Raw genomic sequence first — 27,776 nt, forward strand, 5'->3', positions numbered from 1 at the left:
TGCTAATTAAATGTAGTTTGTATCTATTCAGAATTCAGTGCGAATGACTCAGTGTATTGTTTATTTGTCCTCCTGTTTGGCACTATTTAAATGAAACTAAATTCAGTCACTTTATAATTTTTGTTTTTGAACCATGTGGCCTGATCCAAGTCAGAGAAGAACAATCCAGTCAGTTTCCTGCCCTTTCATCTGCAAGATATTTTCCATTTAGTCTTTGCCCAAAATTGTATTTGATGTGGTTTCTTTCTAATCAGTGGGATTTTTGAAATAATAGGCATAGAAAAGGCAGTGTCCCTTTATATAACACCTTCAACTAATCTTGTCTTCTACAGTAGTCATTCTGCTGACAACTATTTAGTATAGGGAAATTTGCTGTGATTCCTGCAGTTTTCAAAGCACTATAAATATGAAGTAGCTAATTACTGATCCCTCAACCTGATAATTTGCACAGGAATACTTTGAAGTTCTTTTAGAACTTAATAATCTAATTATGGGTTTAGATAAAATGTGGGCACAGGTTGAATTGAAGCAGGTTATCTCTGTCAGAAAACCAAGTGTAATTTTCACCTCAAAGCTGTACTGGGCTTTCTGACAGGGAATCCCCATTTGTAAAAGCAATTTGGTGCAGAAGCTCCTGCAGCTGCAGTTGTGCTCAGCATTAAGGAAGATTATGTGTTCATTGGCCATTTATCTCAGATCAAGGAAACTTGCTTATAGCCAATTAGTCAAATAATCCCCTTCCATCTTGAGATCTGTTTACTTAATCCATTAACAAAGCTTCAGATTATACAATTTCTGCCCAAGACTCGATTTTTGTGAGTGGCATGCCCACCTCCCCAGAGTCATTCATGTGCTTGTCTTGTGTACCATCTGCAACAATTCAACAAGATAAGCACTGAAAGTTGACCAGCATCTGAATATCAAGGACAACCAGTACATGGTTACCAGGTTTTTATCCAGATCAATGTCATTTGTCCCATTGCGTAGGATGAAGTTTCCAAACTAACTGTGCGTTGTGAAGATCTGCAGAAACAGAACAAACTGTTGCTTGAGCAAGTAGAGAGCCTTAGCAATAAGATGGTGACTACAGTGCAAGAAACAGCTCAAAGCTCCTTCAATACATCTTTCAATGAAGAAGGAAAGTCCCAGGAACAGTTACTTGAAATTCTGAGGTAAATATAGACAGAGTGTTGGCATTTTCATGGATAGAACTCAGTTATGTGTACAAAATTGTATCTAAAACATGTCATTAGAGTTGCCTGTATCTAGTTTTAATCAAAATTACTTTTTCTTGTCTTTGAAGTTTAATTTGTAACATAAGAAGTTTGTGGGAATAAATTGTTTGCATTGTTAGGCTGCACATTTTGACCATTTTTATGTTGCTTAAATAACTGTTCATAATGGAAGAAATGAAACAAATTTGGTACTGAATATTTGTCTGATTCATTATTATTGGTCTGTAAATCATCTTTTAATATGCACCGAATCTGTGTGAAACCATCTGAAGGCAGTTATTTTTGCTAGTTACCTAAGAGTCTTCATCCTCAGTCATGGCATTAAACTCCAAATGTAAGCTAATAATTGAGTTGATCCGCTGTGCTTTCTGTCATTCTTTAACTAATTGTTTTTGGAAGTTCATATTTGGAAAAGCTACAAACTTCCTTTCACTATGTTATTGGGAGGAAAGAAACCATTTTCTTGAGTTAAATATGCTTGTTACTGATTGCATTCCTTCACCCAGCAATGCTTTAGGCTGTACTAGATTGTGTAAATTGTGTACATCTCATTCCACCTTCTACTCAATTCTGTGAAACTCCTGTACAATCTGTTACAAAGACCAACTCCTTGTATGTTATGCCACAATTGATCTGCCACTGAAGACCATTTTAGAATGGCCCTTCTCTGTCCAGATTTGTAATACGCTGCACCAACTCCTAGTCCTCCATTGCCTCTAACTTGCTAATCCATAACCTTCTCCCCTAAAATCTCTGATTTTAAAATTTTGCAGTTCGTGGTTTAACTCCGTTTCTCCATCTCCACAAGTTGCCCCTGTGCCTGCCCATAAACTTCAATTCCTGGTCTGGATTTTACATATACCTTCACTTCACCATTTGTTACGTTCAGCCTCTCTGCCTTTCCACCTCCCTTTTTAGCTGATTTGGTCCTATGAAGTATCTTGGAACATTTTTTGACATCACTTGGCAATGGTTTTAGGAACATTTTGAATATGGGAATTGCTATAAATTGTTAAAGATTTGTATCACAGTTTGTCACAACACTTCTCATTATATTTAGATAAAGTCTGCTGTACTACATCTCAGAGTAATTTGATGCCCTAATATTTCATCACTGTGAAAGATCCATCTCACAGTTGTTCTTCAGAACAGCCACTTTTGCTCATTCACTTCTGATCTACTGAATGCCTTCAATTTATAGTCTAGCTATGCTACTTTGGGATTTCCAACAATATTTTAACATTCCTGAATGTGCACCTTGCCCTGTCAGCTTCTGTTGCATTTGTAGTTGTGACCATCTTATTTTTGCCAGAAATTTCATTCTGCCTTCAGCCTTTATACTTAAAAGGGAAAGTAGGTGCAAAAGAGAAGGGAAAAACACCTGGTTTCCCAAAAAAAATCAATGTTTAACATTTTAACCAAATCTGCATACCATAGGTTTGTGCGAAGAGAAAGGGAAATTGCAGAAACAAGATTTGAAGTGGCCCAAGTTGAGGCACTGCGTTATCGTCAGCGTGTGGAGAATTTGGAGAGAGAACTGAAGGAGGTGCAAGACAGTCTTAACTCTGAAAGGGAAAAGGTCCAGGTAAATGTACTAGCTTTAATACAAAATCCTTTCAGAAATAATTAAGGATGAGCTATAAAAATAAGCAAATTAGGTGCTTTTGGACAATGGAGGTTATAGTTATTACTGGAAAGTACATCTTCCAAATATTGCCTCCTTTAGCTCTCCTTGTTTAAATGTTTTAACAAACAATTTTGAATTGAACAGTTTGCTTCACGGTTTTTTTGTGTGCAGGTAACTGCCAAAACACTGGCACAACATGATGAGTTGATGAAGAAGACAGAGACTATGAATGTTCTGATTGAGACCAATAAGATGCTGAGGGATGAGAAAGAAAGGTTAGAGCAAGAACTCCAACAATCAAGGGCAAAGGTCAGTATACATTTCAAGAATAGTGGTTTGTGATATGAGGGAATTAGTAGGACTATTAGATAGATAATTGTTAGTATGACATTTGAGTATAATGGACAGATCAGTTCAATCTGCCATACGGAGAGGATTTGCAAATTATGAGAGCTGATTGGCATACAGTACACTCCCTAAAATAGCAAAGATTAAGCAGGTAGAGGTTTTGGAATACAGGGCAGTGCACTGGGGTAATTCATTTGGCTTACTCTTTGAAATTGTACTGAGATCTTTTGTGTGAATGGGTTCTGTATGTTACTGAGAGCAGAGGGGCCTTGATCCAGCACATTGGGTAGAGTGCAGTATCAATCAGATCCAGACTTAAAGATTACAGTTAAGAACAGAAGTTAAAGTGAATTGTTACACAAGAAAAGGAATATTTTTAAGGAGTGTTGATTTAAGACAGAAGTAGAATGATGTTTGTTACATAATTCTTAGGTCCGTAAGCTAGAATCTGACATCCTACCTCTTCAAGAATCCAATATCGAGCTCAGTGAGAAAAGTGGTACGTTGCAAGCAGAGAAGAAATTACTGGATGAAGATCTCAAACGCTGGAAGGCCCGTGCCCAGGTATGCCTAATTTCCTTAAAAGTTTACTTGATTTGTATTTTAAGGTTCAGTCGTTCATTGCTATTAGTATTGCTTTTGGCAGAGGAGCCCATATTAGTAATGTGCAGCTAAATTTGATGCCTTTGTCTGGAACTAAACTGGGAATAATGAAACAAGCTTCGCATTGATGCCATCGAAGTAAAAATACAGGACCTATCCAGCCTATATATCATGTCATCTATAATTATTGTGTTTCCAAGTGCTTAATAATTTTCCTTAAGTCACAGCCATGTTTAATTGATTGTTTTCCTAGTTTAGATTCACAATTATACAGCACAGAAACAGTGCCATCAGCCCAACTTGTCCACACCAGCCAGCATGCCTGTCTATGCTAATCTCACTCACCTGCATTTGGCCTACATCCCTTTAAACTATCCATTAATTTGTCCAAATTTCTTTTCAACATTGTAATTGTGTCTGTCCCCACCACCATTTCTTTCAGCTCTTTCCACATGTCCACTTGCCTCAGAGTGAAATAGCTTGCCCTTCAGATTCTCTTCAAATCTTTTCCCTCTCACCTTCAACCTATGCCCTCTAGTTTTAGACTTCTTTACCCTATCTATGCTTTTCATTATTTTATAAACCTCCATAAGAGTACCTCTCAGCCTCCTTTGCTCTGGGGAATAGAATCCCAACCTATCCAGACTTCAGCTCAACATTCCAGTGAATCTTCTCTGCACCCTTCCTAGCTTACTCTTACTGATCTTGTGATTAGTGGTGATCAAGACTGCACATAATACATAAGGGGATCAGAGGTGGAGAGAACAATAAATTTAAATTCCTTCGTATTAGCATATCAGAGGATCTGTCCTGAGACCAGCATGTAAGTGCCATTACAAAGAAGGCACAGCAGTGCCTGTACTTTCTTAGAAGTTTACGTAAATTTGGTATATCGCATAAAACTTTGACAGACTTCATTAGATGCACGGTGTAGAGCATCCTAACTGGTTGCATCATGGCCTGGTATGGAAAACCAATGCCCAGGAATAGAAAATTCTACAGAAAGTGGTCTATTCAGCCCAGTTCATCATAGGCAAAGCCCTCCCCACCACTGAGCACATTTACAAGGAGTGGAGTGACTCCATCCAGGTCATACCCTCTTCTTACTACTATCATCAGGCAGGAGGTAGAGGTTTAGTTCCCAAGTCACCAGGTTCAAGAACAGTTGTTACCCTACAACCATTATGCTCCCGAACCAGCTTGCATAACTTCACTTACCTTAACTCCGAACTGTTTCACAACCTACAGCCTCACTTTCAAGGACTCTATAAATCATGTTTTCAGTATTTTATTTGCACAATTTGTCTTTTGCACATTGTCAGTTTTTGTTAATAGTTTTTCATAAATCCTGTTTCTTTATTTTCCTATATATGCTTACAAGAAAATGAATCTCAAGGTAGTGTATGGTGACATATATGTACTTCGATAACAAATTAAAAACATAATAATACTCTCAAATTTGGCTTAACCAATGAGTTACAAAACTGTAACAAGACATCCCAACTCCCATATCAAATTCTTTGACCTGTGAAGACAAGCACACCATATGCCATATTCACCACTGTCTTTGTATCCTGCTTTACAGAGCTATGTATTTGTACCCTAAGGTTTGGTTATATAGTAACATTCACCAGAGTCCTGTCACTCACTGTACTACACCATCAATTTTGTCATCTGCACTCTCATCCAAATTATTAGTATATATGACAAACAACAGAGAACCCAGCTGCAATCCCTGCAGTACAACATAGTTTGGATTGTTTTCTTCCTGTTAATATAATCTAATTCATAATTTTTTTGCTTTAAGATTTAATGAAATAATAATGATTGCTCACATTTGAAATTTGGATATTAAGTTTTACTAAAATACTGTTGTATTTTAGCAATTAATCAATCAGCAGAAGGAGACTGACCCTGATGAGTACAAGAAACTGATTTCAGAGAAAGATACAAATATCAAACGCATTCAACAACTAACTGAAGAAACTGGCAGACTGAAAACTGAAGTTGCTAGGTAAGCAAGTGTCTCATGCATATGATGTTGAAACAAGACCAGTTGAAATTCTTTATCTTGGGAGAGGGATTTTTGATTAATTATGGCAGTGCAATTTTTTATGCAAAGGTAAATGAATGAAGACCCAGAGGCTGAGAAAGTTTAGTGATGGAGCCAGAATATGAAATTTAAGTTTGTAAACAGAAAGAGAAAGTTGAAAATAACTTGCACTCCTCGTGCATCAACCAACCAGTACTCCGTTATTCATTGTTTTCTGCCTTCTAGTTGTGCTCCAGCATAGTCCTTCCAGTTTGATTGTTTTCTTGGGCACGATTTCTCTGGCTGTTCCGTTCTTCCATGTTGGCTTAAGTGTTTTTTCACAGTCTCACTCTGTTGGAGATATAATAAAAATTCTGGCACGAGAATGTGGTCGTAACTTGTGGGTTAGCTACAGTGCCTTTATTTCAGACTTCTGTACATGCACACTAGTATTATTATCAAATGGTTGGGCATTTTATCCCTCATTATGCTTCTGGGCCCCCATTTTTGTCCAAGAACCATCTCTATAAGTTGGTGATCCAAAGAGCCAAGCACAATTCCTATCTTGCCCCTCAACTTACTGCTAGCCATTGTTGGTGGATACTTATTTGAAGGGGTTTGCTGAACATAGCTGTTAGGATAACATTTTGATTTTTACTCTTTCATTTTTTTTGAGTTTCACATTTTTCAATTGTTGTTGAGCTGTTTGAGTCATGTTTGGCTGGTTGCAAAAATATAATGTGGCCTCAGGGCCAGCATGGGCATAACCATGAGGTAAGTGCTAGTTATTGCAATTGTGTCTAATTTTGTGATGAATGTTCACACATATTGATCCAAAATGCTCACTGTACCGTTATCAATTGTGTTACAAAAATTGCATTGAAGACATTTTCTTTTTGTGTTGAAGATATGACAAATATATCTTCGCAGGAATCCACACTTGCTGAGTGTTGATATTCCTTAACAGAACTTGAGTGAATAATTGGTGCACTCTTTTTCCCTTCTCAATTTTAACCTGATTCTCATATTAAATAAAAGTTATTAAAATTATAATACAAGCCCAATAATTATGTTAAAAGAACTGTTTGATGCAATATTGTAATGCTGCTTTGTTTACAGACTGAATGCATCATCCTCTGTATCACAACGTGATGTGCAGACATTGAAGACTGAACTCAATAGGGTGTCTGTTGATCGGGATAAACTAAAACAGGAAATGTTGGCAAGGGTGGCAGATATTCAAGAAAAGAACAAAACTATCACCCAGGTTAAAAAGATTGGTCGTAGATACAAGACTCAGTATGAGGAGCTGAAAGCACAGTATGATAAGGTAACTTGTGAATAATTATGTTTGTCCAATCTGGGATCAAATACTAATTTCTTAATCTTTTAAGACATTTCAGTTCAATGCCTTTTTACATGTTACTTATCTATTGTGACTACCATAACTCAGTTCATTATGGATTTTCCCTCTCCACAGTAAAAGTTGTTTTCCTTGACTTAACAAATCTTTCTTACAAAGATCACGTGAAAAAAAAATCTTCTAAATGGTACATGGAAGATTGTTTGTTTCATAATGACAGAAAACTAGGATTGTCAGTTGTACTTGAGCGTCCCCTTTTTATTTCCAAATTAGTATTATAATTTTGGTATTTTTCTATGGACATATTAAGTTGAAAGCAAATATTCCAACAAGAACATTTAAATTTCAAACATCAGACTTTTTTGTCCTAGTTCACTCTTTAACTTTGCTATCAAAGACTATATCTTGGGCTATAGTTAAAGTTGGAAAAACTAATTAATTGAAAACTAGTGGTAACTGTTCATAATGTATATAAATACAGGTGGCCCCCGTTTCTCGAATGTTCGCTTTACGATAGCTCGCTGTTATGAAAGACCTACATTAGTACCTGTTTTTGCTAACCAAAGAGGATTTTTGCTTTTACGATAAAAAGACACCCGCTTTATACGTGTGTTACTGTGAGAAAGACTGCCATGACTGTGAAACCTTGTGCAGGCAGTTGTGCGCGCATGCTTGATTTTGTTTCTCCACATCAATTTTGGCTTGCTGTCTTCCCAATTTTCATAAGTGAAACTACACCGTACATACAATATTTCTATTTTATATAAGTTGTATATTTATCATATCATTCCTACTTTTACTATTTGTTCATGTTGTTTTAGGTTTTATGTGTTGTTTGATTTGATAGGTTATTTTTGGGTCTGGGAACACTCAAAAAATTTTCCCAAATAAATTAATGGTAATTGCTTCTTTGCTTCACGACATTTCGGCTTACAAACGGTTTCACAGGAATGCTCTACCTTAAGATAGCAGGGGAAACCTGTATTAAAAGTTAACTCTGGCAAAGCTTTTTGCTACTGGTTATTTTTACAAATGGATCCATATCTTTTGCAAATGTTTGTTCAGCATTAAATGTGGATGATTCAAAGCTTCAATGTAATACAAACGGGTAAGATTAAAGATTTTTTTTGCATCAAAATTTTCAAACTCCAAACCCAAATGCCTGTGTAATCTTCTATATCAGTTTTATCAGGAGGTATTTAAAGCCGACATCCTAAAGTAACTATTTTCTTTTACCTTACATCCCCCCCCCCCCCCCCCAAAATAAGCATGCAGTTAGTGGATTTCCTACCTCATAGCTCTAGCCATCTGGATTTGTTCATTCACTCCATGCATACTCCTAATCTTTGGTGCTGTGTTTGTGGAGTTGCAGACTTTCTCTGTGTCAAGATGTGTTTTATCCATTTGCTCCAATTTCCACCTACATCCCAAATTCTCAAGGACACTGGTGCATTGGTAATTGGTTTCTCTGAGTTCTCCATAATATAAGTAAGTGATAGAATCTGGATACAGTTGTTGGGAGTGTCAGAGAATCTGTCGCTTAGCAGAGAAACAGATCCTTAAGCCCACCATGCCTATGCTGGCTTTTTTGGAATACAGAAGAATAAAATGGGTTTAGGGTAGATTTGTTATTGGGTGGTTAAAAAAAGTGGTGTTTTGTATTTGATGTGGACTTGGTAGGCCCAAGGACCATTTACCATGCCACTCATCCTCAAATCTCATTGCCTGCCAGTTCTTGTTCCACCCCTACCCGCCACCTTTTTATACTAACTCCCCTCTTTTTCTCAGTCCGATAAAGGATCTTGACTTAAAATGTTGACAATTCCTTTCATAGATATGGTCTGATCCACTGATATCCTCTAGCACCTCTGCTGTTCCAGGTTCCAGCATCTACTGTCTCTTGTGTCTAAAGGAAATGTCTTGGTTTGTTTTTGTTTCCTCCTAATTTTTTCATGTATATTCCTACATCCCTGTATTCTGAGGGATTCCCATGTTCCCAGCTGTCTGTATCTCCTTTTTCATGACTTTCCGCATAATCCCTTGTCAACCATGGTTGCCTAAATTTTTCCAGCCTTGCACTTCACTGGCTTTGAACTCTTGTAAATTTAGTCTTAACATTATTGTACCTTCATACCTCCTTTTGTCAAAGAAAAAGATCAGATGTTGGTCTGTTTACCAGCGCTTCCAAGTCCCAAACTTAAACCTGATCACCTTTCCTAACTTCCCTCTCTTTGGCATCAGGTTTCATTATTATATTACTTTAGTGAATGTTATTATGTTAAAAGGACAAATGGAAGCTTTAAGAGAAGTATGCACATCATTTTATTATGTAATTGTTTGCCCAAAAAAATTGTCTTGTCTTCCAGATGGTTGCTGAGACGACTTCTCAGAGTACTGCAGATCAGCAAGCAGAGCAATCCTCTGCTCAAGCCACACAAGATTTGCAAGAAGCCTTTGTACAGTCTGAATCTAGAGCTAAGGCATTAGAGTCTCAGGCTGAAGCCCTGCAGAAGGTAAAGTCACAATGTAATTACTAACCATCATGATATAGACTTCATCTGACCAAGAGATCAAAGTTTTGTCAGGATGCATAGTTTGCACTGCAAGCATGTTAGTTGTCCATATTGAACATAATAAGAATGGAGCCAAATTTCTGTAATAGTCTGAGGTGCCCACCACCACCTGCCACCTTGTCAATTTTCTTGAGTAAGCTGTAAGTTATCTGTATTTTCCTTGCCTCATTGAATTTTGATTCAAGCTCTTAGTGTGGCTGGCACCATAGAGCGAGGGATCCATAAGCCAACAATATTCAATGCAAGCAATACTTCAGCAGGCCTGGAGAATCACTGAGTGGCAAAGAAAGATGTGATGCAATTATGTTAGTGGGGGAAAACAAGTAATTTAATAGATCACCTGCTGCATTAACTGTAAGCTTATCTTGTATCTTTTCTAAATCTTCAGTAACCTGTAAATACTGGGAAGGTGTCATGCTTTGTGAACTTTTTGCAACTTCCAGGTGCATTGAAATATCAATATCAAAGTCAAATTTTGACCTTTGAAAACCCAAGTTACATCTTGCCTCAGCCTAGAGATCACATCTAAAAGGTAGCTGCTCCTTGATGCCAATCTCATGCTTATCAAGTTATCCTAAAAGTACGCGATGTGTTGGTAAAAACACCTACCATGCAGCAAGATGGGTATTCCCTTCTCAGATTTTGTCACAAAATTTACTGCAGATTCTTTTCCTTGCTGGTTAGGAGAGACAATTCAAAGCTTACTCAAGAAAATTGATAAACTACAGTAAGATTTTTTTTAAAGACACCTGTGAAGAAGCCAAGAAATTCAGATGCTCTGCATGCAGATGATAATACCCAAAGAAGACTGTTACTTAAATAGGGGAAAATATTGTGCATGGAAGCAAGGGATATAGAAATGACTTGCGTATGTGACACCCATGTACTACGGTTATTGGAAGGTTTAACTGAAAGCATCCAAAGCCTCATGAATAGGGAAGCTAGTACCTGGAGGTATCTTTTTCTCTTAAGAATTATCATCATTCTGGTTGACACTACAGTTGGCGCTCCTTATCCGTGAGTTCTGCAAGCGCAAATTCAACCAACTGCGAATCGAGAAAACCGGCACTTTTCCAGCACTTGTTATTCGAGCATTGTTCGCCTCATGCCTCATTCATTCGCCACTTTGTTCCTGTGAAAAAATGGCTCCTAAAAAGCAATTAGGTGGTCAAAGCAATTCCTCAAAGGCAAAGAGGGAGCGTTAAGTGCTATCTCTCGCCGAGAAAGTAGAAATATTAGATCTTTTGAAAAGTGGCATGTGGCATTCCCAGACATCCCACCTCTCCTGGAAGTTCCAGGAGTCTCCCGCATATTGATAGCGGCTCCCTGACGCCCGCAAATTATATACAATATCCCGGAAATCAATTTTTTTGAGAGTGAGTGGGAGAGTGAGAAGAAGAGGAAGAGTGAGAGGGAGCATCCTGATTGGTCTCTCTTCATGCTAAGTAGACCTATCAGTTTTCTCTGTGGACGGGCTTTACAGTCGACCTCAAAAATAATGACAGTGTTGCTCGCTGCACTGTTTGCAACAGTGACTTTTCTATTGCCCGTGGTGGGTTAAAATGTAAAAGACATATTGAGGTGAGTTTAACAGGTGTCATTCGTTCATTAGCATAGCTAATGTCATTTAAACTAGCTGGCTAGCTGCTAAAGAACTACTCTATTGATGTTCTACGTGATGAGGCCAAACTCCCTGTAGACTTACTTAAAAGTTGTAATAGAATAAACAAACGACTCCATGATAATATAAGTATATACTTTAATGTCACATTTTCAGCATATACCCTTCTTGGTTTACAGATTAGACAAAATCACTAAACAAAGTATTACATACACCCTTGGAGGTCAACCGAGAGTGTTGGGGGGGGGGAGGGGTTGCTACCTCCCTGAAATGATTTTTTTCAGGGTGGGATGTCTGCATTCCGAAGTGGGTCATAAGGTCGGTAAGAACGAATTGAGCATTCACACAGTAGAGCAGAGAGAAGCTGAAATTCGTGGAAGTGTTAGTGCTGCCCCTACAACGGCAAAAATTGTCTCTCTGGTTCGTGATAAAGTGCTTGCGAAGACTGAGAAAGCATTGTGTGTGGCTAGAGGACACGTCACAGAAGCATATCTCTGTCGATGGCCAAATTATATGTGAAAAAGCTGTTAGTCTCTATGAGCATTACTGTGATGGGGTTGATGAGAGCAAGATAAAAGAGTTTAAGACTAGTAAGGGATGGCTGGCTGGCTGTGTAAAGTGCTACAGCCTCAAGAATGTAAAGGTCACGGGGAGCTTCAGCTAATGCCGAGGCCACAGCAGCGTTCCCAGAAGAGCTGCAATTCTGAAGTCTCGACGTTCAACGCTTGAAGATCCTCAGCCCTCAACCTCCACAGTTCCTGACTTTAGTATTATTGAGCCTCCTCCAAAGCATTCTTATTCCCTAAACAAGTGTAGCAACTACTGTACAGGTAGTCACTGAGTTACGAACGTCCGACTTATGAACAACATGTACTTACGAACTGAGGAAGGAGAACACCGTCTGCCATTTTAAGTCGTTGCCGTTGACACTGTGTTGGGTGTGGAACTTTGTATTTGGCTTAAATTTTTCTTAGCAAGATTCACCCTGACACCCCCCCCCCCCCTTTCCGGTCAGCTGTGTCGCAGTGAGATCAGCACCGGGCTGGAGAACGGAGGTTCCTGAGTTCGATCCAGTGACAGACTGCTGCCAAGCGCGCGCTCCATCCATGCCAGGTTGATGTCGAACTTGCAACTCGACCTCATAAAACACAAAAACTGCCACCTTCAGTTTAAATTCCCATATGGAATATTGTGGAGGATCAAATACCCAAACCCAGCACCGCCCCCACTTGTCCCATTTAACCTGTCTCAGTGCCGTGGACTTTAGGACCCAGGGAATTCAGTGCGGTGTCCTTAGGACCCGGCGGTGCTCGGGATTCGCTGCCCGTAGTGTTTCTGTTCCATTGATGGGAAACGATCACGATTGAAAATAAAATGGAAATATGAAGCATTTGGAAAGAGGTGAAACGTCATCGGTCATTGGAAAAGCATTGGGCTACAGTCAGTCAACGATCGGAACAATCTTAAAGGATAAAGTGAGAATAATGGAGCATGTGAAAGGCCCTGCCCTGATGAAAGCTACAATTATTACTAAGCAATGCAGTAGTTTAATTATTGGAATACATACATTTCTTAAGTGTTTTATATGCATAGAAAGGTAAAATATATACTATATACTAAGACAAATGTTTGACTAAGTGATGCTGAATAATACCGGATGTACTTGTTTCGACTTAAGTACAAATCCGACTTAAAGACGGACTCAGGAACGGAACTTGTTTGTAACTTGGGGACTGCCTGTATTACAAGTTTTACTCATCGTTTGATCATTGTTCGTCTCGCGTCTCGTTCGTTTGCTGCTTGTGTTGTGAGCGAGAGGAACAAGTAAAGTTTTTTTTCTTGTCAATATTCCCTAAACATTATAGTATAACAACTATTTACATAGCATTTACTTTGTATTAGGTATTATAAGTAATTTAGAGATGATTTAAAGTTATATGGGAGGATGTGCCTAGGTTATATGCAAATACTATGCCATTTTATATAAGGGACTTGAGCATCCACGCTTTTTGGTATCCGCGGGAGGTCCCAGAACCAAACCCTCGTGGATAAGGAGGGCCGATTGTATTTGAAAGTGACACAATTATGTTAGTTGGCAGTTTAAAAAAATCAGATGATGGAATCATTAAGAAGCTGGTACTGGAATGAATGTTTGGATCAAACATTGATGCTACTGTGTATATCTCTGAGTCTTTTTTAAAATTTAGACTGATGAAAATCATTTGCTGTGTTGGGTATAGAACTCCGTTGTCATTGATTCAGTAATTCATAAGTTTGTTTATCCTTAATCAGTATTGCCTAACATATCATTGGGGTAATCTTGTATGCATAATTGTTCGTCTTGTGTACACAACCTATTGAATAATCACAACTTCTGCTTTCTGTAATTTTTTCCCCCCAGTCTGTGACTGAGAAAGAATCTGAAGTTAAAAAATTACAGGAAGAACTAACCCAGTTGCAAGGTGAACTTTCCCGCTTGCGCCAGGAACTGCAGGAGAAAGCAAGTCTTGAAGAACAGCTTCGGCAGCAGATACTGGAGAAAGAGGAGAAGACCAAAAAAGCTATATTAGTTGCCAAACAGAAGATAACACAGTTAGCTGGTCAGTCACTGGCATTTTTTAACATGCATTACATAATGAATGGAAGAATTAATTGTAGAAAAGATTACTAGAATTTGAGCTTGTACCTTTGATTGCTTAATGCATGTTTCTGCACAACTCAGTGCAAAGCTTCTTCAAGAACTTGTGTGGCGTGGAAGTATTTGCTTGTATTTTAACTTATTGTTTAAGTTCATTTATTAAGTTTGAAGAAAGTGGAGAGTAATGATAAATAAACTCTCTTGGACTTCTAGCCAGGTACAGGTATCGATTTTAACCGATGTTTCGAAAACGAGCTCTGCCATATATACCCCAGTTGTCTGCCCCTCCTGATTGGTTAGTCCTCATCCAATCAGGTTTCTGCTGTCCCACCTTTACATTCGAATTCCAGTTCTTTCTTCGAGTGAGGCGTTCGTCTTTGTTAAAACTCTTCTTCTAGTTTTATTTCAATGGCTTCCCTGATGAAGCTGGCAGAATTTGACATCGAAACATCCGTTAAAATCGATACCTGTACCTGGCTGGAGGCCTGAGAAGAGTTTATTCATGTACACTGGGAAAGCACTAGATCCATTTTCAGAGTAATGATAGTTTACTTATGGCTCAAATATTTAGTGGGATTTGAAATTAATCTGATTGGATTGTTTTAGGTCTGAAGGAGCAGTTGGCAAAAGAGAATGAAGAGTTAAAGCAACACAATGAAGAGTTTAAGCAGCGTGTTAGTAGTTTAGATCAGCAAAGAGAGGAGCTGGAGGTACGCATGAGTGCACTCAAATCCCAGTATGATGGTCACATTACTCGACTTAAACGAGAGCTGAAAGAACACCAGGAACGACAGCATGAGCAACGTGAGGAACCACAAGAACTGACTATTAAGGTATGTGGCTAAAGTTTTTATGATGGAACTGGGGAATTGGAAGTTCTTAAAAGTAATTGTCAAAATTAGAAAGGGAATTTGATATTTAATTCCTTTATAATAGACTATGTATGCTTTTTTTTGAGATATTCAATATGACCGAATATTTGGAGAATTGTATTGCAATCAAAACTTAAATTTAGTATGTCACATTGATTTTTGTGCTGTGAAATCCATAAAAATGCACCTAGTGTTATTTTTTTTGAATTCTTTTCATCAGCTAATTCAAAGCAATTCTGAATTTAACACAACCAGGAAGTTTAATTAGTTTTGTGTTACTTATTTTCATCGGTGCAGTTTGCAGATAATCGGTTCTGATCATCTTAGTAGAGCTTATTGAGAATTAAAAAGATTTCCGTGTTCTAATTCTGTCAAAAAATCTATAGTGGAGAAATTATTTTATTAATGAGTTGTAACTTTGTTAATATACTGTGCATCTTTTTTAAACTGTTTAATAAAAGCATAACACAAATCGAGCTTAATGTGATGTATTTCTGTTTTGCCTTAGACTTCTGAGCCACAGAGACAGCTGGATCCACAGAGACAAATCACCTTGAAACAAACTCCAGTATCAACAGACAGGGGAAGGTAAGGATAGCCATCATTCGTTGGTATCCCCTTTTTTAAAACTAATTCAGTCTATTGCATATGACTGTCACAAACTTTAATGTAATTTAATGATGATCCTGTCTCTTTAAACATGAATTGGACTTTGGATTTAGCTAGATTTAGTGTTTAGAATCTTGTTTTACTTTTTAAAGAAAAGCAAAATCCTCCTCTTTGCAGCTTTAGTAGGTGCAATACACTACTGAAGTAGGTGTAATGCCATAGTTGTTGTTTTGATAACTTAAATTTATTTTCATTATGAAAGGTGATGTTTAATTTACAGCTGATTTACTTCTGAATGGGATACATTAAATAAATTTTCTTCAAACTTCCATGTAGTTCAAGCTCATCAGATCCACCAACAGCCAATATCAAGCCCACCCCTCTTGTGGCAACACCAAGTAAAGTTGCCGCTGGACCAGTGCCTGGCAGTAAGTCCACACCGAGAGCCAGTATTCGTCCAATGGTTACACCAGCAACTGTCACTGGACCAGCCACAACGCCAACTGCAACAGTGATGCCAACAACACAAGTTGAATCTCAAGAAGGTATGTAGTTTAAATATTGAACCAAAGAGCAAGCAACCACTATCAAATAGTTTGAAACTCGCAGCTCTACAATATTTAGTGATTTATCACAGTAGAAAAAGTTGATTTTTAAATCCAATTAATATTTTGTTCAATGGATAACAATGTTGGTTGTTAACTATGTCTTTGTATTTAATTTCACCTTCACCTTTATGCAGCAGCCATACAGTCAGAAGGACCAGTGGAACATGTAACTGTTTTTGGTAGCACAAGTGGAACAGTGCGTTCAACAAGTCCAAATATCCCAAACTTGTCACAGCCTATTTTAACAGTCCAGCAGCAACAGACACAAGCAACAGCATTTGTACAGCCCACTCAACAAACTCTTCAGCAGGTAGAGCCAGCAAATCAGGAGATTTCAACAAACCTAGCAGATGTTGTGCAGAGCTCCCCAATGGAACGACCATCCACTTCCACTGCTGTATTTGGAACAGGTTAGTTTATGCTATGATCTGAAAATTGTTTCAATTTATTCCTGAAAATCAAACAAAAGTGCATATTCTAATAGTCTAAAAGAAAAGCAAAATGCTGGAAATAACAAATCAGTCCACATCTGTGGGAAAATGAGCCACAGGTTGGAGTTTTGATGCTTTATATCTGATATGAAGCATTGATTCACTTCTTATCCTTCTGAGTACTTCTAGCATTTTCTATTTTAGTTTGAGTCAGTTTGATCTTATTAATCCTGAACTGAAATTTTCCACTTCATTTGTGAGTATGTTGAGGAGTGAGAGCTCTTGTCTGTTCTGCCAATTCTGTAAGACAATAGCTGATACCCTTCTTCATCTTTTGTAACACATATAACCTTGAAATGCTAAAATCGTATTGGCATCATTCTTGGAAGTGCCATTCGACACATAGAAAAACTGTGTTGTGGGAGGAAAGTGGTGTTGGTTGAGGAAGAATTTTATGCTCTCATTTTATTTTGGCTGCCTCCAGATTTAAGATTGCATAACCAAACTCTTTGCTCTGAAACTCAAGAACCTAATTGTGGCTTCCTTGGATAAGTTAAAACTCTCCCATTGAATGTATTTAATCCCAGAACGAGACACATTTAATCTCAGTTGGAAACTGATACGTGATGTTGTGGCTTCACTGAAGTCCTACCTGAATGTAATAAGACCCTTGTTACTCTTGTGGTCTCCTTTGTAAGAAAGACCAGTGTAAGGTCTCTGAATTCTTAGTGTAACCTGTTTGTGTGAAAGATGCCCTAGTCCACTTAATACTAATATTTCCTCAACTTACGATGTATCATTTTTAATAAAAATCTCTGTTCCATTTGGCACGGTCCTGCTTCATCTCATAGCCTATCCACAAGTGACTTAAATCTTGTTACCTTCCCTGTAGTTGTCTTTCATATTCTGAATATTTGGATTCAATTTCTGGAATGAATGAGTCAAGTTCAAATTGCTAAGGTCTAAGTATTCTTTCATTATCCCCCAAGATGGTGCCAACCTGAAATTGACATTTTTTTATTGTTTTCTCCCTATTAATCAAACTTGAATCTTGGTAATTTCTTGCCCCTTTGCTTTATAGCCAATGAACTTTTGTATGCCCTCAAATAAATATTGCAGATTTTAAGTAATATTATGATGTGATTTATGACCAATTAATTTCTGACCTCACTTAAATTACTTGTATTTGCCTCTACTTAGTTATTGTAGGAAATGAAAGCTAGGCAAGCTATTTACAAGAAGCAAACATTGTGGAAAGTTAATTACAAATAAAATGCACTTTTTTCTTTTTGTGGGAAACTGACTGCCTGATCTCCCTTGATCAAAACAAGTTGAAACAAGTGTTGTATAGGAAATTTAAGTTGAGAACCTGTACTTTTGCAAATCTACAATGCTACTTCAAACATTTTTGAAAGTTGATACTGGGTTCCTGAACAATGATACAACTCTTACTAAATAATGTTACTGTAATCCACAGTAGCATTTATTAAGCCGTTTCCATGCAGTGATTGAACTTCTAGACTTTGGGGCTATTAGGTTCTCAAATTTTTTTTGAATTTGAAATAAAGGTATGAAGAAGTGTCACTTTTCAGTTTCAGGTTCCACTCCTATGACTAAACGTCAACGTGAAGATGACGAAGAGACCAGTGCTGATAATACAGCTCATGGTCAGGAAGAGTCTTCAGAACATCAGTCAAAGAAAGTGAAACTCACCCAACGAGCGGTACGTGAGGTGGTTAATGTATTGCTGATGTATTTAGAACATAGCCAGGATGTAGGGAAAGGGAAGCTTCTCTGATTTGAGACTGCTTAAAATGGAAAGTAACTCAATTACATAAATGGGGGAGAAAAGGAGTAAGATAAAATAATAGAAAAGGAACGCAATTTGAAAGTACCTGTTCCTACAAAGAGTTACTGTAATCTGGAGCCTTTTCCCATTAAAGGTATGTGGTGAAACAGGTACAATTTTCTGAAACATATCAATCAATTATTAGAGAGCAGAGTATCAAGATAAGAGGTTGCAGTATTGAATAACAATGAATCAAGTTTATGTTCAGCTAGAGGGCATTTGTGAATGGCAAATAGATTAGAAATGTTAATAAAATTCATGGAGAATATTGTAAAACTGGGGACTTTAGTGGTGCAGGACTGAAACATTTTTTGGACTATTGAATATTGTACATTTAATATTACACAATAGTATAAAACAGAGAGCACCAGAAATGGAATCTTTGATGAGCAGGAGGGATGCTTGGCAAATATTACTCAACGGGCAAAATGCCGAACCATTGAGATTGCTGATAGTGGACTATCGGAGTTTTACTGAAGTTGGAAAAGGACAGTTCAGGTGTGTGGAGGGATGATAATTTTCTCAAAAAATATATACACTGAAGTCCCTGCTCCATGGGAAGCTTTCATTTTTTTTTTGTAGAATTAATGTTAAATGCTCAAAGTATTGAACACCAGAATGTTTTTCATCTTCAGGAAGAGCATGTGCAAGAGATCGAAGAAAGCGCAGAAGCAGAAACTGAAATGCAGATCCAGTCTGAAAACCTGGATTCACAGGACTCTATCACCCAGGTCAGTTAATTATCACCAGTCAGTCTTGAGCTGTAAAGATATGGGTATATAGATAGTCCCTGAGTTACGAATGTTGGACTTATGAAATACTCGTACTTACAAACCGAGGAAGGAGAATGCCGTCCGCTATTTTAAGTCGGATCGCGACGCTGTCCAACATCTGAAGTTGTTGCTGTTGACACTGAGTGTGTAACTTTGTATTTGGCTTAAATTTTTCTTAGCAAGATTCACCCAGACTCTGCCCACCCCCCTTTTCCAGTTGGCTAGTGGTGCAGTGAGATCAGCACCGGGCTTGAGAACAGAGGTTCCCAAGTTCGATCCAGTGACAGATCGCTTCCGAGCGTGCTTTCCATCCGTGCCGGGTTGATGTCGATCTTGCAACTGGACCTCGTTAAAAAAAAACTGCCACCTCCAGTTTAAATTCCCACACGGAATATTGTGGAGGATGAAATACTGAAACCCAGCACAGCCCCCACTTGTCCCATTTAACCTGTCTCAGTGTGGCGGACTTTAGGACCTGAGGATTCAGTGCAGTGGTCCTTAGGACCCAGTAGAGCTCAGTCAGCAAAGCTCGGGCCCCACCGCCCAGAGTGTTTCTGTTCTGTTAACGGGAAGCAATCGCAATTAAAAATAAATTGGAAATAACAAAGCGTTTGGAAAGAGTAGAGACACCATCGGTCATTGGAAAAGCATTAGGCTACAGTCGGTCAGCGATCGGAACAATTTTAAAGGATAAAGTGAGAATAATGGAGCATGTGAAAGCCCTGCCCTGATGAAAGCTACAATTATTACTAAGCAACGCAGTGGTTTAATGATTTGAATACATATGTTTCTTAAGTGTTTTATATGCATAGAAAAGTAAAATATATATTATATACTAAGACAAACGCTAAATAATACCGGATGTACTTGTTTCAACTTGTGTACAAATCCGACTTAAAAATGGACTCAGGAACGGAACTCATTTGTAACCCGGGGATTGCCTGTAGTATTAAATCCTGATTAGGTATCTCACGGACAGTCTAGGAACCAAGCACAAGTTTAGATTTCATTCAGAGTAATTGCCATATTTTTTTTAATTAACATTGATTTTCCTTTACATGAAACTCTTGCCATCGAGAAAGGGAAAAATCCCAATTGCTGCTTAATTCCTTGTGGAATGAAGTTAGCACATTAATTGTCACCAATATTAGACCCTTAAGAAGTTGATATGAAATAGGGCTATCTTCCTTTACTAAAGAAACATTATCACTCAATTTGCAGTGACTTAAATTTCTTATTGCTATCTTAGCAATTTCCCCAATGAAAATAATTTCTTGACATTTTGTTTGTAGGTGGTTATTGAAGAATACCCACCTTCTCAACTAATGGAAGATAATGAAGAGGCATCTCACCCTTTGGATTTAGACCCTCAACCATTAGAACATCAGCTAAATACTCAGTATTCACAAAGTTCTCAAACACCAAGTGAATACATTATTATTGAGAGTGATGAAGATCCAGACAATGAAGAGGACCAAGAGCAGGTAAATGTTCTGAAACTGGATCTGATTGAATTCAAATAGTACTTGGCTGATTTATTAATCTGATTCACATTTTGAGCAGCATTTTATTGTGTTAGATTGTCAGAGCTTCACTATATTTCTTCCAACCTGGAAAGGACACATGTTATACCTACCAGTAGTTAGTCTTCTATCAATGCAAAACCTATTCACTTTGCTATTCTTCTGTTTGCATAAAGATCCAACCAACACATTAATCTTTTTACACAGTTTCCCCAGAGTTAAATGTTGGGCAGCATAGTCAGTGTAATGCCCAAGTTAAAGCTATGTGCAATGTCTAAGTTCTGCACAAGAGAGTGAAAAGTAATATTTTAAATAGCAGCAGACTATAAAAACTGATATTCATTATAATTCTAATGAGTGCAACTTTTATTTCCATAATATAATTTGAGCAAAAGTGATCAAGAATACTCATTTGCACGAAAAAACTTTCTCCACAATTGGATAATCTTTCTGTAATATCAGAATTAGAATCCAAGCCAGCGACAAGCCTTCAGCTATTTCCATGAAGAACATTTGCAGATTTTTCTTGCAAAGCAGCTTGCTTTTGAGTTCTAAATGTAGGAAGTCAGCTAATTACTCAAAATATTTTTGCTTGGGAATTTTAATGGTGAGAGCTGAAATGGTTGACTTGTATTTTCAATCATTTTAGGGATATGAAGAGGATGATGAAGAAGAGGATGATGACGATGATACTGGTATTGAGGATGGTGATGGTGAAGATAGTAACGAGGGTAGTCCTGAGGGAGAAGATAATTATGATGATGGCAATGTTGAGGTATGCAAGGTTTTGAGACCTGTGTATCTTAGATTGAAGCTGGCTAACGATAAAACCTTTTCATGGAAGTTTTGGATCAAAATATTTAATTTCCTAAATGTTTTTCCACTCTTGTCTGTCCCACCTTTATTGAATTTACTGATTATTTGAAGTGCTCATTTTTGCTTGCCCTCAAGCATCACATTTCGAGAGACTAGGCATGTTTATGCAGCTTACCACCATGATTCCTGTTTGTGAACATGAGCTGTTTTCTTCACCAAAAGCAAAGCCTTTTATTGCAGCTTGGTGATTATAACTGAGAGTATGTACCCATAATGCCATATAATTGAAATGTCACTTTTTCTAATTATAACTTTTTTTGAAGTAACAGTCAACCTTCCATTAACTTTTTTTCTCTTCTAACAACTTGTATCTTGTAACTACCTTGTTATAGCCTTTTTTTGAAACATTGAACTGTTATTTTTATCTTTTCACAATTGCTACCTCTTAAATCATTTGACCAATTACTGTTCATTCAAATAATATTTAGAAGGGTGCGAAGATGCATATTGATTTTGGAATTGGAAACATAAGCATGTCACAAACATGCAACAACTATTCTCTTTGTTGGGGTGGCTATGTGAGAACTGTTTGCAATTAGGATGAAATTGGAATATTTCAACTGCTGTGGGTGAGAAGGCTTGGTATGGGAGCCAGTAGTTTGGTGCTGTAGCAGATCATCATGCAAATAACATTTTATTAAGGTTTTGGTTTGCTAGAATTTAAGTGGCTAAAATGATTCTCTTGACAGTAACAGTAGAGATGATAAGTGGTATGATGGTAAGGATTTGGCAACTTGAGTTTAGGGTCTTGAAATTAAACCACACTATGGGAACACTAAGAAATATATCCTCAGAATATATTTTAATATATTGGCTCACGTATTTGAAGCACTCTCTGATCTGGGATTTGCCTTTTCTTTTCTTGGCCCTTTTCCAGTCATCATAAAGTTTTCTTGCTGAAATTAAGTTTTCACAGCTTGTATACTGGGTAGTATTTGTTCAAACCTCCGAACTTTAATCAAGGTTGCTTTTCACACAGGCTGCCGATGGGACAGATCCTAGTACAGACGAACAAACTACAAAAGAAAGTACTCAAGTTTCAGAGGATAATTGTAAGTCTTAGTAAATAACTGGCATTTAAAATGGAATTTGACTGGTAAAATGTAAAGTATACATAAGATGCATTAGAATTTAAACATTTTACTGAATGATCATAGTGACGTGAAATTTTTTCTTGCCTCTTGTGTAATAACTCCTCTATCAGTTTCTTGGTTTCATTAAAATACACAAAAGTGGCAATTAATAATTAAATGCTGGAAGAACTTGGCAGGCAAGGCAGCATCTATGGAAAAGGGTAAACAGTCAATGTTTTGGGCCGAGACCCTTCATCAATCATATTGTGTGTATTACTTTGATTTCCAGCATCTGCAGATTTTCTTCTGTTTGTAATTAAACATTAACTTTTACTTCAAAAGGCCAGAATTCCATTGCAGTGATGCAATGCACTGCGCATTACTCACTGAGATTACACATAAAATGAACTAACTCCACCCTGGTGGGCCTTGCGGATGTAAGTGAAATTGTAATGAGAGGTCTTATCAAGTCCTGCCAATGTAAATGCTGAAAAATGTCTTCAGCAGCTGGCTAGGCCATGCTCTCAGCTTTAACAGCTGTTAACTAGTTAAAATAAAATTAATCAATTTCAACATTCAAATCTATTGAAAGTTAATTAAGCAATTGATAATTCAGAAAAATTTAAATTCTTTAATTGATAACATACATATTAATACAATTCATTTAAAAACACAGCTGGAAATGACCTAAAACTTTGTCATTTGCAGCTATTCCATTCCTTTGAAATGAATAGTCACTGAATCTTCACCGTCCAAACTCCCTCTGATGCAGATTTAGCAGACAGATTCCCCAGTGAAAACAAATAGCAAGACGGAACTCCAATAATCACCTTTCAAGAATTTCCCTTGACTTATGTCAAGGAAAGCCAACATTTAAACCGTTTCAATCCTTTGTCCTTGTATAATTTAGAGTAGAATTATATCGTTTGCAATCTTTTAAGGTTGGTCACTCATGTTTGAATATGCAGATTTAGCAATATTATGTCATTATTTTGTGTCATATGCTTTTAAAGAATAAAAAATGTGGTTAGTGTTGTGTACTTTCCTGTCCTGTTTCAAGAAAGATTTTAAAAATTTAACTTTGATATAACAAGTGGTTTAGCATAGAAATTTCAACCATGAAATTATTTTAATTTTGCGAGATGTGTAATTTAGAAGTTCTCTATGGTAAAATGTGCTAAAATTTCCCAGTAACAAGTATAATGTTCCCATTTTGTCTATAGCTGGAGGTGAAGGTTGTGTCACCACCACAGAGTCCTACACACCAGAGACTCCAAGAGAGCAACAGGCAGTTGTTGAAAGACCAGCTTCACGAGCTCGACGCTCACCAAGGAGACCACCACATCCTCTTCCACCAAGACTTACAATACAACCTCCGGCCCCAGAATTGGGGCCACCTGCTGTACAGGTGCTTAAACCGAAGTTGCATTTTTTTACATATACTTTTATATCCACTAGTTTCTTACAGTTGTACAGAAAATGACATAATTCATGGTATTTTTAAAGTTGCACATTTTATTGTATGTTGACCTGCAGCTGTAAACAACAGCCAGTAGTTTTTGAATCAGGAAATTAGCAGCAATCAAACATAGTTTGTTTATATATGGTTTTTTGTTTACTGGCCAATCTGTGTGTAAATTTCAATATGCCGCTCAACTTAGTGGCATCTGTTCCAGCTATGTTGTTCATTCATCCAATCTAAAGTTTTTGTCATGTGCACTGTCATCAAATTTGCGTGTATTAATTTCCAATTCATCTACTTTCATTTCTGAGTTTATTTCCCTGTTCTTAAATTATTTTCTAAATCACATCTTGCATCTACAGACCAGTAGACTCAATTTGTTAAGTTACACAACATATTTTACTTCTGGAAATGGGTGTTTTGAAATGGCCTCCTTGAATCTGTTTGATTGCTTCTGCTTGAAAGGAAATATTTTTGAAACCATCCTATTTTGAAGTGGAATATGCCAACAACCCCCCCCCCCCCCACTTAACACGTGAATTGCCTGCACCTGTTAATTGAAAAATTATCGTTGAATCCACCAAAAAATAGCCTTGACTTCACATTACAGAAGGGATATGGAGGCTTTGGAGAGGAGGCAGAAGAGATTCAGAAGGGTTTTGCTTGGATTAAAGAGTTTTAGCTCTAAGGAGAGGTTGGGCAAATTGGATAATTTTCTTTGGAGCTTCAGAGGCTAAGGGGCATCGTAATAGAAGTGTATGATATTATGACAAATTAGGTAGATACTTTATCCTGACCCTGGGTGGAAACATCAAATACTAGAAAGCATAACTTCAAGATAGAGGAAAGTTTGAAGGCAATTTTCGTGATACATTTTTGTTTTACAGTAGTTAGTGTTTGGAACACACTGCTGGGGAGGTTGTGGAAGCTGAGATGCAGTGGTGACATTTAAGAGGTATCTAGACAGATTCATAAACAGTCAAGGATGTAGATAAATGGGCATTTTAATGTAGTTATGAACATTGTAGTGTTCTGTGTTCCGTTCGTGCTGTTGCCTGTTTACTATCATCATGGAATTATAATGACATTGTCTGCTCCTGGAAATGCCATGTGATTTGCATCATCAGCTACTGTTTTTGCAGAAACTACTCATGTTTCCTCTTTATATCTCATGGGTTCAGCATGTTGATGTTTTCTGTGTCTGCTTATTCCATCGCTATCAATTCGGGTGCAGTAATAGGAGGGAGAGTAGGGTGGGGGCAGCAAGAGCTGCTCATAGAAGAAAGTGAGAAGATAACAGGACATGTCCCATTACTTCCCAAACAAATTAGCTCTTCATTGTATTGGTTTATCAGTGTCACATGAACCAAGTTACAGTGAAAAGCTCATCTTAAGACCATAACACGTAGGAGCAGAATTAGGTCATTTGGCCCTTCGAGTCTGCTCTGCCATTTCACCATGGCTGATCCATTTTTCCTCAACCTCTGCCTTAAATATACACACACCATTCTCTGGCTAAAGAAATCCCTCCTCATCTCCATTCTAAAAGGATGCCATTCTATTCTGAAGGCTGTGCCCTCTGGCCTTGGACTCCACCACCATAGGAAACATCCACTCCACATTCACTCTATGAAGTTCTTTCACCATTTGATAGTTTTCAATGAGGTCACCCCTCATTTTTCTGAATTCCACTGAATACAGGGCCAGAGTCACCAAACACTCTTCATATGACAAGGTGTTGAAACCTGGAGCCATTTTCGTTTTGATCCTCTCCAGTTTCAGCACATCCTTTCTAAGATGAGGGGCCCAAAACAGCTCACAATACTCCCAAGTGTGGCCTCACCAGTGCTTTATGAAGTCTCAACATTACATACTTGCTTGTCTATTCTAGACCTCTTGAAATGAATGCTAATATTGCATTTGCCTTCCTCACCACAGGCTCTACCTGCAAATTAACCTTTAGGGAATCCTGCATAAGGACTTTCAAGTCTCTTTGTAGCTCAGCTTTTTGTATTTTCTCTCAGTTTAGAAAATAATCAACCCTTTCATTTCTTCTACCAAAGTACATGACCGTACGCTTCCTGACACTGTGTTCCATCTGCCACTTCTTTGTTCTTTCTTCTAATCTGTCTAGGTCCTTCTATACTTTCTCAAAACTACCTGCCCCTCCACCTATCTTCATATCATCTGCAAACTTTGCAACACAGCCACCACTTCCATCATCCAAATCATTAACATATAATGTGAAAACCCAACCCAGACCCCTGTGGAACTGGCAACCAATTAGAAAAGGCTCCCTTTATTCCCACTTTTGCCTCCTGCCAGTCAGTCACTGCTTTATCCATGCTAGAATCTTGTAGCTCGTTAAGTAGCCTCGTGTAGCACCTTGTCAAAGGCGTTCTGAAAGGTTTTGCATTCAGAGTCTACAGATCATATCATTACAACAGTGCATTGAGCTAGAACAAGGTAAAGCAATAACAATGCAGAATAAAGCGTAAAAGCCAGCAAAAAAGTGCAGTGCAGATGAACTGCAAGATCATTACAAGATAAGACAGACTCAGCAAGAGCATACAAGAGGTACGTTCAAGAGTCTCTTGATAACAGCGGGATAGAAGTTGTTGGTATGCACTTACCGTACATTCTTTTGTATCTTCTGTCCGATGGGAGAGGGAAGATGAGAAAATGACCAGGTGGGTGGGGCCCTTGATTATGCTGGCTACTTTACTAAAGCAGTGCAGAGAATAATCAGAAAGGGGGAGGCTGGTTTCTGTGATGTGCTGAGCTATGTCTGCAGCTGCAGTTTCTTGTGGATACGTGTAGAGCAGTTGCAATACCAAGCTGTTGGTTCAAGTTTATTGTCATTCAGCTGCATACATGTATACTGCCAAGAAAACACGTTTCTCCAGACCAGAGTACACAACGCAGCACATGTACTCACACACAACACAAAGTAATAACACCACAAATAAATTAACAAATAATAAGGTGCATTTATGACACAAGCTAAAAAATAAACAGGATAAATGCTACTGGTGTTTCATATATGGTGAGACCTTGGTGGTGGCAGGAAGTTCAGTAGTTTCATGGCCTGGGGGAAGAAGCTGGTTCCCATCTTAATAGTTCTTGTCTAAGTGCTACAGTACCTCCTGCCTGATGGTAGTGGGGAAAAAAGGATCAGGCATGATTGAATAGTGGAACAGACTCGATGGGCCAAATGGCCTAATTCTGCTCCGATGTCTTACAGTTTAAATTGTTGGACAGATGGGAGGGATCACTGACAATGCTAAGGACATTGCATAAGCATTGCCCCTGATAAATATCTTGAATGGATGGAAAAGAGTCCCTGATGATCCCTCTCAGCAGTCCTTGCAATACTTTGTAGGGTCTTGCAGTTAAATGGCTTGCAATTCTCAACCAGAATGGTACACCTGTAAAAATTGGTAAGGATAGGGAAGATGGGGATGAAGGCTCGCTCACCTTAATGTCTTCAGGAGGTAGAGATGCTGTTGTGCTTTCTTGACTAAGGGACCAGTTGATATCATCCATTATGTGCACTCCCAGAAACTTGGTGCTCCTAACACTCTCCATGGAGGAGCTGTTTATGTGCATTGAGGAGTGATCAGCCTGCACTTTCCTGAAGTCCACGATCATCTCTTTAGT

The 27,776-nt window shown here is 38.0% G+C and overlaps 1 protein-coding gene across 4 annotated transcripts in view; it reads left to right on the plus strand.

The window, feature by feature from the left end:
* tprb (translocated promoter region b, nuclear basket protein) overlaps positions 1–27,776 on the plus strand; it is a 91,696-nt gene that overhangs the window by 54,043 nt on the left and 9,877 nt on the right. For 2 of the 4 annotated variants that reach the window (XM_073063290.1, XM_073063288.1), the window contains exons 26-43: positions 988–1,172; positions 2,673–2,820; positions 3,034–3,171; positions 3,643–3,774; positions 5,697–5,827; positions 6,965–7,175; positions 9,575–9,721; positions 13,804–14,002; positions 14,647–14,873; positions 15,421–15,500; positions 15,858–16,066; positions 16,267–16,539; positions 18,153–18,283; positions 19,045–19,140; positions 20,475–20,666; positions 21,355–21,480; positions 22,561–22,633; positions 23,878–24,062. In XM_073063290.1, coding sequence (XP_072919391.1) covers positions 988–1,172; positions 2,673–2,820; positions 3,034–3,171; positions 3,643–3,774; positions 5,697–5,827; positions 6,965–7,175; positions 9,575–9,721; positions 13,804–14,002; positions 14,647–14,873; positions 15,421–15,500; positions 15,858–16,066; positions 16,267–16,539; positions 18,153–18,283; positions 19,045–19,140; positions 20,475–20,666; positions 21,355–21,480; positions 22,561–22,633; positions 23,878–24,062 — 2,883 coding nt within the window. Of the gene's footprint in view, positions 1–987; positions 1,173–2,672; positions 2,821–3,033; positions 3,172–3,642; positions 3,775–5,696; positions 5,828–6,964; positions 7,176–9,574; positions 9,722–13,803; positions 14,003–14,646; positions 14,874–15,420; positions 15,501–15,857; positions 16,067–16,263; positions 16,540–18,152; positions 18,284–19,044; positions 19,141–20,474; positions 20,667–21,354; positions 21,481–22,560; positions 22,634–23,877; positions 24,063–27,776 lie in introns of all 4 variants that reach the window. The other 2 variants (XM_073063289.1, XM_073063287.1) reach the window with 1 other exon arrangement.

The sequence above is a fragment of the Hemitrygon akajei genome, chromosome 12 (genome assembly GCF_048418815.1).
Source record: "Hemitrygon akajei chromosome 12, sHemAka1.3, whole genome shotgun sequence".
Lineage (NCBI taxonomy): Eukaryota > Metazoa > Chordata > Chondrichthyes > Myliobatiformes > Dasyatidae > Hemitrygon > Hemitrygon akajei.